At 40.7% G+C, this 12,421-nt stretch overlaps 1 protein-coding gene across 1 annotated transcript in view; it reads left to right on the forward strand.

The window, feature by feature from the left end:
• The window catches only part of jade2 (jade family PHD finger 2), a 170,742-nt gene that overhangs the window by 20,556 nt on the left and 137,765 nt on the right, over positions 1–12,421 (forward strand). Inside the window, exons 2-3 of the mRNA XM_051400617.1 lie at positions 3,502–3,565; positions 8,508–8,593. Coding sequence (XP_051256577.1) covers positions 3,502–3,565; positions 8,508–8,593 — 150 coding nt within the window. The remainder of the gene's footprint in view (positions 1–3,501; positions 3,566–8,507; positions 8,594–12,421) is intronic.

The following is a 12,421-nucleotide window of genomic DNA, read 5'->3' on the forward strand; positions in this document are numbered from 1 at the left end:
AGAAGCGAGAGAGACTCTGGAAGTCAATAATGTACTTAACCTTACTCTGCAGACTCCCCGTGTCCCTGTTATTGTAAGGCAGGGAAGATGGGAAGGGTGAGGGGGGAGGAAAGGGAGAAAGGGGGAATGAGAAAGATGGCAGGACTTGGAATGGAAATAGAGGCAGCGAAGAAGCGTTGTGTTTTTGTGTCAGCATAAATGTCAGAGTAGTTAAGTGCGTGCAGGGCAGGCAGGGAGGCTGGGGTACAGGAAGAGCCCCATATAAGAGGGAATAGCCCAGTTTTACGGCCACATAAATCTCCGTTCCCCACACTGAAGGTTGTAACCCACCTCCTCCTCTTTTGGCTTTCCTGCCTCGGTCTAGCACTACACTAAAACCTCCTATTGACTTCTTGACTCTATCTGACACACTCTTTTGCTTCATTTCTCTCTCTTTCAGACTCTCTTGACCCATGCCCTCCTTTTTTTTCTCTTAGTGGCACTCTATATATTTTCTTCCTTTGACCCTCAAGCGACCAGGGCAAGAGATTAAAAATATCTTCAGGCTGTTTCTTTGCCCGCTTGATCTGTATTTTTCCTTTTTCTTTTTCTATATCCTTGGCAGGGACTTTCATAATAAACCCCTGATTTTATGAAAGTAAGATTTATAAAAAAATGTAATCATAGTATAGCATTATATTAACAAGGTGACCAAATATTCTTCAATGTGCATTCATCCTCGTGTTCTAGTGTTCTTACCTGAAGTGCTGGTGAATCTGTTTCTTTAGAGGCCCACTGGGACTTAACTCACATTCACACATTAATGCATGATGACAGCAAAGCGAGAAAGGTGACTAATTAAAGGACAAGTGAACATAAAATGTCTTAATAAGGTGTTGATCTACCATAAGCCAGAACGGCGTCAGTGCTCCTTGACACACTGTAGACGGGCCAAGCGTGTGGCTCTCTGCTGGAGGGAAGAACACCTTCCAGAAATCTCCCGTAGGTGTTCAGATGGGTGGAGATCTGGTGACTGTGAAGGTCGTAGCTTATGATTCACATTATGTTCACACTCATTAAAGCGTTCAATGAGCCCTTGGGCCATTGTGTTCATTAGCATTTGTTATGTTTAAGTACTTATTTATTCATATGTTCCTTTTTACTTTGGCACCTATCTATCTGTTGTGGTTATAATAAGTGCCATTTCTTGCCCTCACCTGTCAGTCTGACTCTTTCCACTGTTACTGCAGCTAGCTTTCTAGATATTTATTACTTTGTGCAAATCTCTTGCGGCCCAATTTTGCTTCTAACATTTCAAATGCAACGCAGAGTGCTGTTGAAAAATGTAAAGGGCACTATTTCAGTTTTGCTGGATAAGTGAATCTCTTAAAAACACCTTTTTCCACACTTGTGCTGGATGGTCAGATTTTTGTTTGATTTATTTCTGACCTTTTTTGCTCTGATGTCCTCTTTCTCTAATGTTCTTCCTTTGTCTCTCTGACTCTTTCTTGAATAACTTCTTTCCTGTAACATATCTCTTATTTATTTAGTCATATCCTTCTTCTACTGTTTCTCCCTTTCTGAAGAAAGTTGTGCTAGACTTCCAGAGTCTATTTTCTAAATACAGTAGATGCGGTCAGTGTACTTACGGCCAGCGGATTTACGTTTTTAAATGAGAAATTCAAAATCGGGAAATGAGCTGTTTCCTGACTGCCATTAATAAAAAGGAGAACAAAAAACAGAAGAGCTGTTTTATTTTATTTATACGCAAAACGGGTACATTTTTTCATTCATCGTTTAGATATAAAGCAAGGTTTCCTCATTTCAAAACAAAAATTCATTGGGCGCAAAGTACATTGACCAAGGGCTGTGGCTCAGGGGCCGTCCACTAGTCAGAAGGTTGGCGGTTCGATCCCCAGCTCCTCCCGCCAAATTGCTCCTGATGCTATGCATCAGTGTGTGAATGGGTGAATGTGGCAAGTCCTCTCATCTCACATCTTCCTCTGTCCTCGTGCTCTGAAGTGAGACTCATACTCAGTAGAACAATTAAAGTGTTTTTTGACTGTTGTTACTTTTGAATTGAAGTGAAAAATTGCGTTCTCTGGGCAACACTTTTAGATTTAACACAAGAGGTGAGTTTTTTTCCGCAGAAACACACATATCACTGTTGAAATAATTAATGAAATATTTTTCCCACAGACACCACTTGTTAAGTGAGTTTCTCTCTGATGGAGGCTCATTCATTTCAGTTGAGAGAATCCATTCAGCAGATACTTTGTGACTGAAATATTGTGTGATGATGTTGCTGTTTGGTTAAATTCGTAGCAATCTGATTTTCATATTTTCACTTAAAAGTTTGACAGGGTACCTTTTTGAAGCTGAAAGAATTAATGCTTTTATAGTTTGAGATTCTATAGTGTTTATTTCTATTAATGATTACTTCCTTAATAGACCATTCAAATAAACTTTAACAAAGGTTAACAAGAAGCCATTTTTGTTGCAGAAAAGTTGACATATTAGCACATAGCTTCCAGCGAAATCTATGCTTTTTGAATTAGGACTTTGTATTGGCAAGAATCTGGTGATAGCTATGTATCACTATATGGGGCTTATGATTCAATATATTGCGATAGTGTAAGCAAGGTGAGATACTGCAATGTTTTTTTAATCTAATTTTAGAAAAAACTGTAACGATATAAAGGAAACGGCGCTATATACATCAAGTACAAAACAGAAAACAGATTTAAAATTAAAAAAAAAAAAAATTTAAACAGTGTTACATATATACATACAATATATATTTTTAGATCCTTCTTTAAAGGGTCGCATTAGGTTTTCTTACACCCCTATTTCTAATACTGGATTGCAGCACAAACGTAATTTTTCCATTTTTCACAGGGGTCTCAGAATTGGAAAGATGAGGTGACAAATGAGCTAAATTAGGCTGTTAAATAGAGATGTCCTCATCATAGAGATTGCTTTTTAGCGTCCTTTATTATCAAGAGACACAGAAAAAAAGCTGCTGCTTAAAACTTCAAAAAGTGTCCTAGTTTTATTTGGTTGAGAGAAGCTTGTGTTTTGTTTGGCCATGTGTTCATTTGGGTTTGCTCTATTGAAGAAAAAAGTACCTACAGTATTAAAGCAGATGCATAAAAGGGGACTGGCACAATAGCTCCCAGTGAATACAGCACTAATGTAGGATGAATTCAACAGTCGACATGTACAAGGACTCCCACTGTATGCGAAGAAACTGAACAACTGTATCATTGTGAAGTTCCCAGCGAGTCTGAAGCGCTAATGTGTAACGGTGATCAAGTCAGTTTATTCTGGCAGGATGCCTGCTGGAGGCTCTGACAGATTGGTGCCATCAGCGCATTATTTCATTAACACTTGTGTTTTCATGGTGAACATCTTCTCACTCGTCATTTTTCTCTCTCTCTCTCTCTCTCTCTCTCTCTCTCTCTCTCTCTCTGTCTCTTGCCCCCCCCCTTCCTCCCTCCCCTGCTGCCACCCCCCTGACAGATGGAGAGCGAAAAGAAGAGGAGAAAATACTCCACGAGCAGCAATGACTCCGACACCACCGACAGTAAGTTGAAAAGAGAGATTCAGGGAGGGAGAGGGAGAGGGAGAGGGAGGGAGTGTTTGTGTGTGTGTGTGTGTGTGTGTGTGTGTGTGTGTGTGTGTGTGTGTGTGTGTGTGTGTGTGTGTGTGTGTGTGTGTGTGTGTGTGTGTGTGTGTGTGTGTGTGTGGTAGTAGTAAGAAACCTGAAAGTGTCAGAAAAGTGAGTCCTGTGCTGCTGTTGTACGGTGAGCTGCCTGGTTTCAGTCAACTCCCGCAGGGCATTTCTCATATTCAGTCTCCATATAGACTTTCTTCCTGTCTCACTGTCGTCCCTTATCTGCTCATTAAGAGTTATTTTTTTTTAAAGAAAATATCCATTTTTAAACACAGCTGCAATAGAAATAAGAATAGGTAGCCCAAGCAGCCATTAACTATGATGGAGTAGGACAATATTGAAAATTCTGGTGTAAATGTAACGTGGATGAGATTTACTAGCCACAAGAAAGATGTCGTTGGGAAAAGAAACATGAATTAACCTCAAGGATTAAATTCTCAAGACAGAGTAAGTGTGCCCTAGAAGAGTGGCACTGAATCATAAAAATGAAGAAACTAATAAAAATATAGTATATAAAGAAAAAAGGAAATGCAACTGCACTCTTCTTTCTTCTGATAAGTAATTAACCTCAGTATTCCAGTGAGACATCAGCTGCTGGACCTGCTTCTCCTTCCTTCTCTCCAACGGTTGCTAATTCCATTTCTACACTCTTATATCAATAATAACATTTTTAGTACTATCATTTTATGAGAAATAGTTTTACTCGGGTGGAGTCGCACTGGGATGTAATAAATGTTTTGGAAGATCACACTACGTCATATTATTTTCTGAGCATGGTGATCTCAGACAGATCCCACAGCTGATCTGTGCCTAGATGAGCTCTCTTTCACTTGTAGAAAGTGTCTGGACGTCGGTCCCGAGTGCAGTCTATGAGCTGACTGCGTAATGAGCTGCTGTCTTAGTAAATCAGGATCTTACACACAGATTTTGCCTGCAAATACAATAAAACTCTCATCTCACATTTGTGGTATGCCATTTTCTTGATAAATCTGTCCTAATGTGCTTTGGAACTAATGTTAAGCACATGCAACATGTAGTAGGCTGACTGATTTATATTTAATGATGAATGCATAGTTTGATAAATTTGCAGGTAGATTTCCCACCCAGAGTCAGACGAGACAACCACCTAGACTGACTATAGAATGTATATAAAGTCTAACGGTATATAAAGATTGTCTCATGGGCTGTATATATCTTTTATACAGTCGATGAGACAGACAGCCAGCCATGAAGAGATACACTGCATGATGATGGGAACATCTGGCCAGTCTAACACATTACCAGCACTGGCAGCTTCTGCTGGAAAATCGTTTGATAATAAACAGTCTTTGAACAGCGGTACAGTGTTACACAAGCACATTTGGCTCTCATGGCTGATAACTGTCTACAAAATAGGAAGACTTAGTCATAGAAGACAGCTAGCATTTTAATTTAATTTTAAATGTCATTCTTTTTGGCTTTTGGCAGTTCAACGTGACTAATTCTTGGCCTTTTGCGGTGTGCATTTTGCAATAACAAGCAAATGTATTTGTTTTGCCATCCCCTTGACACTGTCAGGCCAGTGTAGACAGAATATTAGAGACATCAGTGATCTAGGAAACAAACTGTTGAGTACACAAGTGGACATGACTTTTGCTGCAAATTTATTTTAAAGGACCAGTGTGTAGAATTTAGTGGCATCTAGCTGTGAAGTTGCAGATTGCAACTGAACTGAATACCACTGGTGTCTGTATTTGACAACCTGGGAATGAGACGGGGCTGTGAAGTGTGTAGGAGAAACTACGGGGAATAAAATCTTTTTCTAACAGCTAAGTTCAGACATGGTTGTTGCTTTTGGAAAAGAAATTCTCAAAATAAAGCTGTATGCTGTCATGGTGAGGAATGTCCCAACCCTTTTCATTTTATAAGCTATTTCAAAATTTAGATCTATGAAGATAACTTCTGGATAATGTAGTGATTCAAACCTAAAAAAACTGTTTTACTGCAGCGGGGCCGCTACAGGTTGAAGTGACCTCGTACTGGTTTAACTGTTATGTGGTCACAGGTCTGCATGTATTAAGTATTTTACAGCAGGTTTAACAGGCTGTTTTTCCGACCTGACTGAGCCACATGCTGAAGGCCGCTCTGTCTGCTTTATAATTAGCTGTTAGCCGCTAGCTTCCCCTGGCCAGTGCAGCGTGGGCTCCAGCTGCATCTGTTGACTGGAGGTTATCAGGTTTCTAATTGAAGGATTCCCATGATAATTTTGGCTGCCGTGCACCAAGCGGGGCTTTTAATTAACACACGGCCATGATGCTAACCTCCAACTGCGCTGCAGCCCGTTTGGTTATCTGGCCACAGTGATGGAGTGGTGCAGCTGCCTCATGTGGGGCGTGTGGATGTAACCTGCACAGACGCACACATGCACCCACTCTCTAGTGGAGTGCAGATGCATGAGTATATTTAAGAAATGTCCAGCAGATTAGCACACAGCCCCACTGAATATGTATATACCTACCACACACAACGCATGCACATAACATATAACTCCTATACACACAGTTCTAGATGAAGGCACTCACGATTGTAAATACAAATCAATAATAAAACAGCATCATGTGTCTCAGTAAGGTCCAGTTCAACTTCAGTATGCCTTGGCAGAGATTCTTCAAATCTCTTTTTGGTATTTCGATGATGGTGGTGGAGAATGCTGTTGTCTAACGGCTTGCATTCACCGGGCACAGCTGCATCGCGTTCCAGCAATGCTGCCGGACCTTATCCCAGCCATTCTAGACAGTGCTTGAGATTCCACAAGAAACGACTCTCTGCTCCACGGAGAATATGCATCTGTTCTAAAATAAAACAGTGTGCAGACTTGTGATTGTGGAAAAGTCAAAAGAAAGACCACCATTTAACTACGTTTCCTACTTAGCCATGGTAGAAGCAAAAAACTCAAGGAAAAATGACCAAATGAACAAAGTCTGACCAAGTCAGCAAAACCGGTAGGCGAAAAACAGCACTGCAGACGTCGCTTCGCTCCAAAGTCTCCCATACCATAGGTGTTCAGGAGTGTTGCAATTAAGACATGTTCAAATAAAATTCAAATAATGAGCACAAACTCATACAAAAAAACCAAATGTACAAGTAGACACACCTATTTAAACTCTCACTCACACGCACACGCACACGCACACACACACACACACACACACACACACACACACACACAGAGAGAGACAGCACACGTGTCCCACCACATTTTGTGAGGTGGTACAGTTTGACACCCCTACTCAGAACAGCTGAGTGGCGGATTATTTTGAATGGCTGTCAGTTCACACCATATTTCCTGCTGTGCTGTGCCTGTGTGTGTGTGTGTGTGTGTGTGTGTGTGTGTGTGTGTGTGTGTAATAGTGAGTATATTAAACTGTACAACTCTGAGATTGGGACATTGGCTCAGTGTTAGCAAAGTGTGTGTGATAGTGGGCAAAAGTGTGGGTGTATGTGACTATGGGGTTACATATACATATGTGGATGTGTTAGCAGCTCTATATACAGTATGTTTATTTGTGAATTGTGTGTGTGTGTGTGTGTGTGTGTGTGTGTAGAGAGAGAGAGGTAGTCAGTTATTTTGAAGACAAACCTACCAGCAGTTCTGCCCTCGGCGCTGTTAGTTTTTCAGATGTCACAAGTAAAATTAGCGCGGTGGCAGTACTGCTGTGGTGGAAAGGGAAATATGTTGAGTAGGAGGCGGCCCGCACACACACACACACACACACACACACACACACACGCACACACACACAGTCACAGTAACAACGTGCTATATTACACAGTATTTCAAAATGTCTGTTTTCCATCATACCAATGTGATGTAATTTAATTGCCAATGTGATACAATTTTTAATGACAGCCTTCACGGTACACAGATGAAAACGAGCTTTCGGCTGTATATGTTGCAGTCATTTTGTGATTTAAAAAAAAAAAATTGAAGAACAGCGTAAATGAAATCAGACAAACACTGTTCGCATAGATGGCCACACAGGAAAACACACACAGGACTGCTGATTGAAGCGGTAGGTGGGATATTGGCTCCAGTGTCTGGTTAATTGCCATTAAGTTGTGTATTAATGAGGTTGTAAAGGACCGCAGTGGACTAACTGCTTAACAAGATACTATTTATACTGTCATTACTTATTAAACCTCCTAATAGATCATCATCAGTCTGCTTCAATTAAAGGCCTGACTCAGTGGTAGTACTGCCACGGGCTTTGGAAAAGTCGCTGGTAAGGTTTTTGTTAAGCTGCTATGTTTTAGTGCTTCTCTGCAGTGTTTGATTTGCCTCCATCAGTGTAAATTACAAAGGCCCTGAACTCCATCACAAAAAACTTTTTTACACTGATGAGCAACTTCTTGCTCTCTAGTAAGTAAGTCCCTGCTGGTTCATATTGGCTGATGTTACAGTTTTTTTTATTGTACTTGTATTGTAAACCCTCTCTGCAAAACTAATTTCTCCTATGGGACAATAAAGTTTCTTTGGAGTGAATTTGAATGCACGCTGTGTACATGAAGTCTGATCTACAGCCAGTGACCTGTTCTTTATTTAGCCCACTTTAAATCAACATTCACACTCATGAATGCACATTCTTGACCAATCAAACACAGATTAGGTTTGTTAGATGTTCTGCTCCACGTGAGTGAAGTTTTTAACCACCTTGTCTTTACAACTGCGTCACAAGTTTGTAAAAGAAGATCCGAAAAGGCTAATTTGTCCACCTGGTCCACAAAAAGAACATTAACTGAGTATTTGGTTATAAACATGTTTGTTAGCCTTACTCTTCCACTGATTGTGGTTGTACTTTTTAAATTGCTACAGGTCAGGTGACGTCGTGGTCCAGGTCATCCAAAAATACGGGCACCAGCAGCACATGGGTCCGCCACCAGCACAAGAAACCATCAGAGGTAAGTTAGTGTGGCTGTTTGTTTCAGTCACTCAGACATTTACAGTACACAAAAATGTGTTTAATGAAACACAGTCTCTGTTTGGTCATTACAAGCTCACAGTTTTGCTCCATTTCACTGCTGTCTGTTATTTGTTGTGGCTTTCCTGAATTGTCATAAATGGTCAGATTCCAACATTTTGTCTGGTTGTTGGGGCTGCTGAACACTGGCATGATCTGCAGCTTTTATGATCCAGTGGTAAATCTAAACCAGATTAGCGACCAAAAGTCAGGGCTGTGTATGGTTTTGGACAAGCTCAGAAGGCAGAGTTGCTACTGGGTCGTTTCTTGTGCAGAGCTGATTGCTGCAATGCTGAAGATTTGTAACAGACTGCAAAACCCTGCATTCCACAACATATGCAATAGCAAGATCATTCTCATGTCAAAACATATAATTACAAGAGGAAAAAATTAAGTTACTAAGTAGGCAAATTAGATGAAAATTTGTGGCATCAGTAACGCGCCTTACACCAGTGTCCTTTTCTAGATTTAACATAGTGAAAGCCAGCCACTGCTATATATCAGTTCCTAACTGGAACAAACACTTCTGTCCAATGTAAATACAGCCATCACCGTCACCACAACTAAATCAACCAGGCGCATGGATGGCACAGATTGGTTGGCTAAAATACCAGGTTGGAACATCAATATGGTCATGATGAACAATCCCAAGGGCTCTCAAATGACCACCCTGAGGAAGAAACTGGCGTAAACCAGTCGGAAAATGGTGCACTGTACCAGTTGTGGCAATGCTTTGCCTGCCACAATCACACATTCCTCCCACTCTGTCAGTGAAGTGGGTTCAAATCTGTTTAAGGAGAACTCGTCTCTTGCTGTTTGAAGAGTTTCACTCCAAAAATAACTATCTGCCATTTGGAACAAATTACATCTTCTCTTAAAAATTATCAGGGGTGATTTTTGAATAAAGTAGAGGAGGTAACAGCCTCTGATGGCACTTCTAAAATTCTAAAGATGTTCAATGAAGCACTTAAAACAAAAATCTTTTACAAAATGAATTAATACCATTTTAGAGGGTAATTTGGTCTCGCCTCTGCTATGATTTCTCCCTTTGCTCCCCCTGGAAAATGTCAAAAACCGTCTGTAGTTGAAGAGCACAAATGTTCCTTTTTTGTAACTTTTGAAAGGAGAATGAACAGAGCAAAATGGCATACATGCCCCCGAACCACCCTGAAGTACAAGTCATCAGCAGAGCATCTGTCATGCCTGTGCATTTGAAGCTTCCTCCCCCTCAGCTCCATCCAGTTAACCACAGGCTGTTGGAAGGTCCTGTCAGCAATCAGTCTCTCAGTAATTACTACTGTAGCTCTCTGCTCTGACCCGGGCCTCAGCTGAAGAGCCAGGGGCCACGTTCCCTTTCATAACGCTGCCTCCTCGCCTTGCTCTGGGGCACGCTGCTCCTTCGTAAAGGGTGATGTTTTGCAGTAATCTTTCTGCTTTTTTGGTAGTGGCGAGTGACAGGAAAGGTTGAACAAAGAAAAGGGGTGGGTGACATCTGACAAAAAGTTCAGTGCAAAGTTTTGTCAAGTCAAGACCGTTGCAAGTGGATCTGATCTAATGTCAGAAAAACTTAACTTGTTGAGCATGAAAAGCTTGCATTTGACTTGGTGCTGCTGGAGAAATGGTGACAGATAATGCTGATCTTGGTTCCTAGCTGCTCACACTCTAGGTGGATGAATGACGAGAACCCCATAGTCTAGTTTTCTTAATCCAAAACAAGGACAATGGAACAACAATGGAAACCCATTATACAATACATAAGTTAAATGTCTTGTACCTTAAGTTATTGGAGCGTTAGTACAGCAAGGCAGCAACTTATTCTTGTTAGTTTGCACATTGCATAGAATGTAAGGTTAAGTATGCTTCAAACTGAGAGCATGTTGGATTGAATGTGCAGAAAAATGAGTGCCTTTGAGGACAGACTGTCCAAAATTGTGTGCCCTTTTCACAATTTAAGCAAGACTACAAACACATGCAAAAGACTTGGAAAGAGACTAGGGAGGCAGTGGGATGGAGTGGGCGACATGTTGTATGACCGAGTTCATTTGAAGCATACTGAAGCCTTTAGTCAACTAAGCCAAGAAACTCTCATGTGTAGTTAGTGCTTATCCATTTGCATGTTAATTGGGTCACGGCTCTTATTTCTAAAGGGCAACTCTTCTTGTGAATTTATAATATAGTGACAAAGAAACTATCCTTCAGCTAGTTTATAAGAATACAGTTCTTCAGAAATGACTGGTTGCATGTCACCACTTCAACCAGCAGTGCTGGTAACTGCTGTCAGTGTCCTGAGGCAACTTGTTGTATGTTTTACAGATCAAAAGACAGTGCTTTCACTAATAATACATAAGCTGCGCTGGCCTTTTTAAGGTCACATTCCTCATTTTCACTTGTTATGCAGTTAACTACTCTTTAGCAGAGAGGATTATCACTTCCTTTGCTCAGCTTCCAGGTATCTGCACTGTTTTGGTTTGTCCAACCTGCCACCTCTATCTTTACTTTAAAGACAATGGGCAGCAGCCATGACACAAACAGAAAACCAGCATCCTGAAAAGCGCTGAAGAAAAAGCAGCTGAGTGTGGAGTGGATGTGAAGAGTGGGTAGTCTCAGCTTTTCTGAAGGAGTGAGCATGATTTAGACTGTTTTCCTTGACCTTGCTAATTAAAAGGATGTAGAGGCTTTCTTTGTATCTAAGCAGTAGATAAATTAGGATAATATAGATCAAAGAAACGACTACAAACACCAAATGTCACATTTACATGTGGCATTTAGTGTTGAACAAGATCATAAGCAAGAATAATAGGCCACAAGTTTCACTGGTTGAAAAATATTAGCAGATGATGCTTATCAGGGCTATGTCAAAAATTCATCTGGTTTTTAATTCTGGGTTGTAGTATTTGTATCCACACACACACACACACACACATTAGTCTCTTTTGTCCGTTAACAGTCTGGTTTCATTGAAATACATGGCATATTTTGTAATTGAATACAAATTCCAATATGAATTGAAACACTGTATGGAGTGTATTGACTGTGGAGTTTCTGGTAAGTGTTTGAGAATTTGACACAAATTCTAAGCTTATTTGAAACAAAAAAAAAAAAAAATCAAGGCAGGTCAAAAAGGGTGATATTTTAGGCAGTGAAAATCCTCATCACTGCATCCCTACTGGGAAGAAAACGGAACAGTGGCTCACAATGCTCAGTTTATGGAACGATATTCACCCTTGGTTAAGGGAGGTGTGGCAAATGGTAAACACTGTGGACTTGTAATGACAACGTAGCCCTTTTCTAAAAATGTGCCGTCTCTATTTGCGCCTTTGCGAGTCTTTCACTCCAGCTTTGACTTTTCTTAGATGTGGTTTAGAGAGCTTAACTTTGTGGAAGGAGGACACAGTCAAATGCTTCCTTTTTCTGTATAGCTGTTTTTATCTCAGTTTAGATGAGGGCAGAGATTGAGGATTTTTAAAATTTTGTAGACAAACAGGAAGTCATTATGACATACAGTACACACACAGATAGCACATATTTGGTCGGGTGGTTAATGGTTAGGGGCCTCATTTAAAAAAAAAAAAGCACTATAATGTAATGTAATGTAACTGGAGTAGTACTGAGTCACCAGTCAGAGGACTCTTTCCTAAGCAGCTCTTGGCCTCATCTCTTCTGACAAAAGCAGAGCTCCCCTTCTTCAGAGAAATCCCCCTGCTTTCCCGCAGGGGATTGTGTGACACTTGTCAAAACACAGCTACATGGGCAGAGGAGACACACACAT

This window comes from Dicentrarchus labrax, unplaced genomic scaffold (genome assembly GCF_905237075.1).
Source record: "Dicentrarchus labrax unplaced genomic scaffold, dlabrax2021, whole genome shotgun sequence".
Taxonomy (NCBI): Eukaryota; Metazoa; Chordata; class Actinopteri; family Moronidae; genus Dicentrarchus; species Dicentrarchus labrax.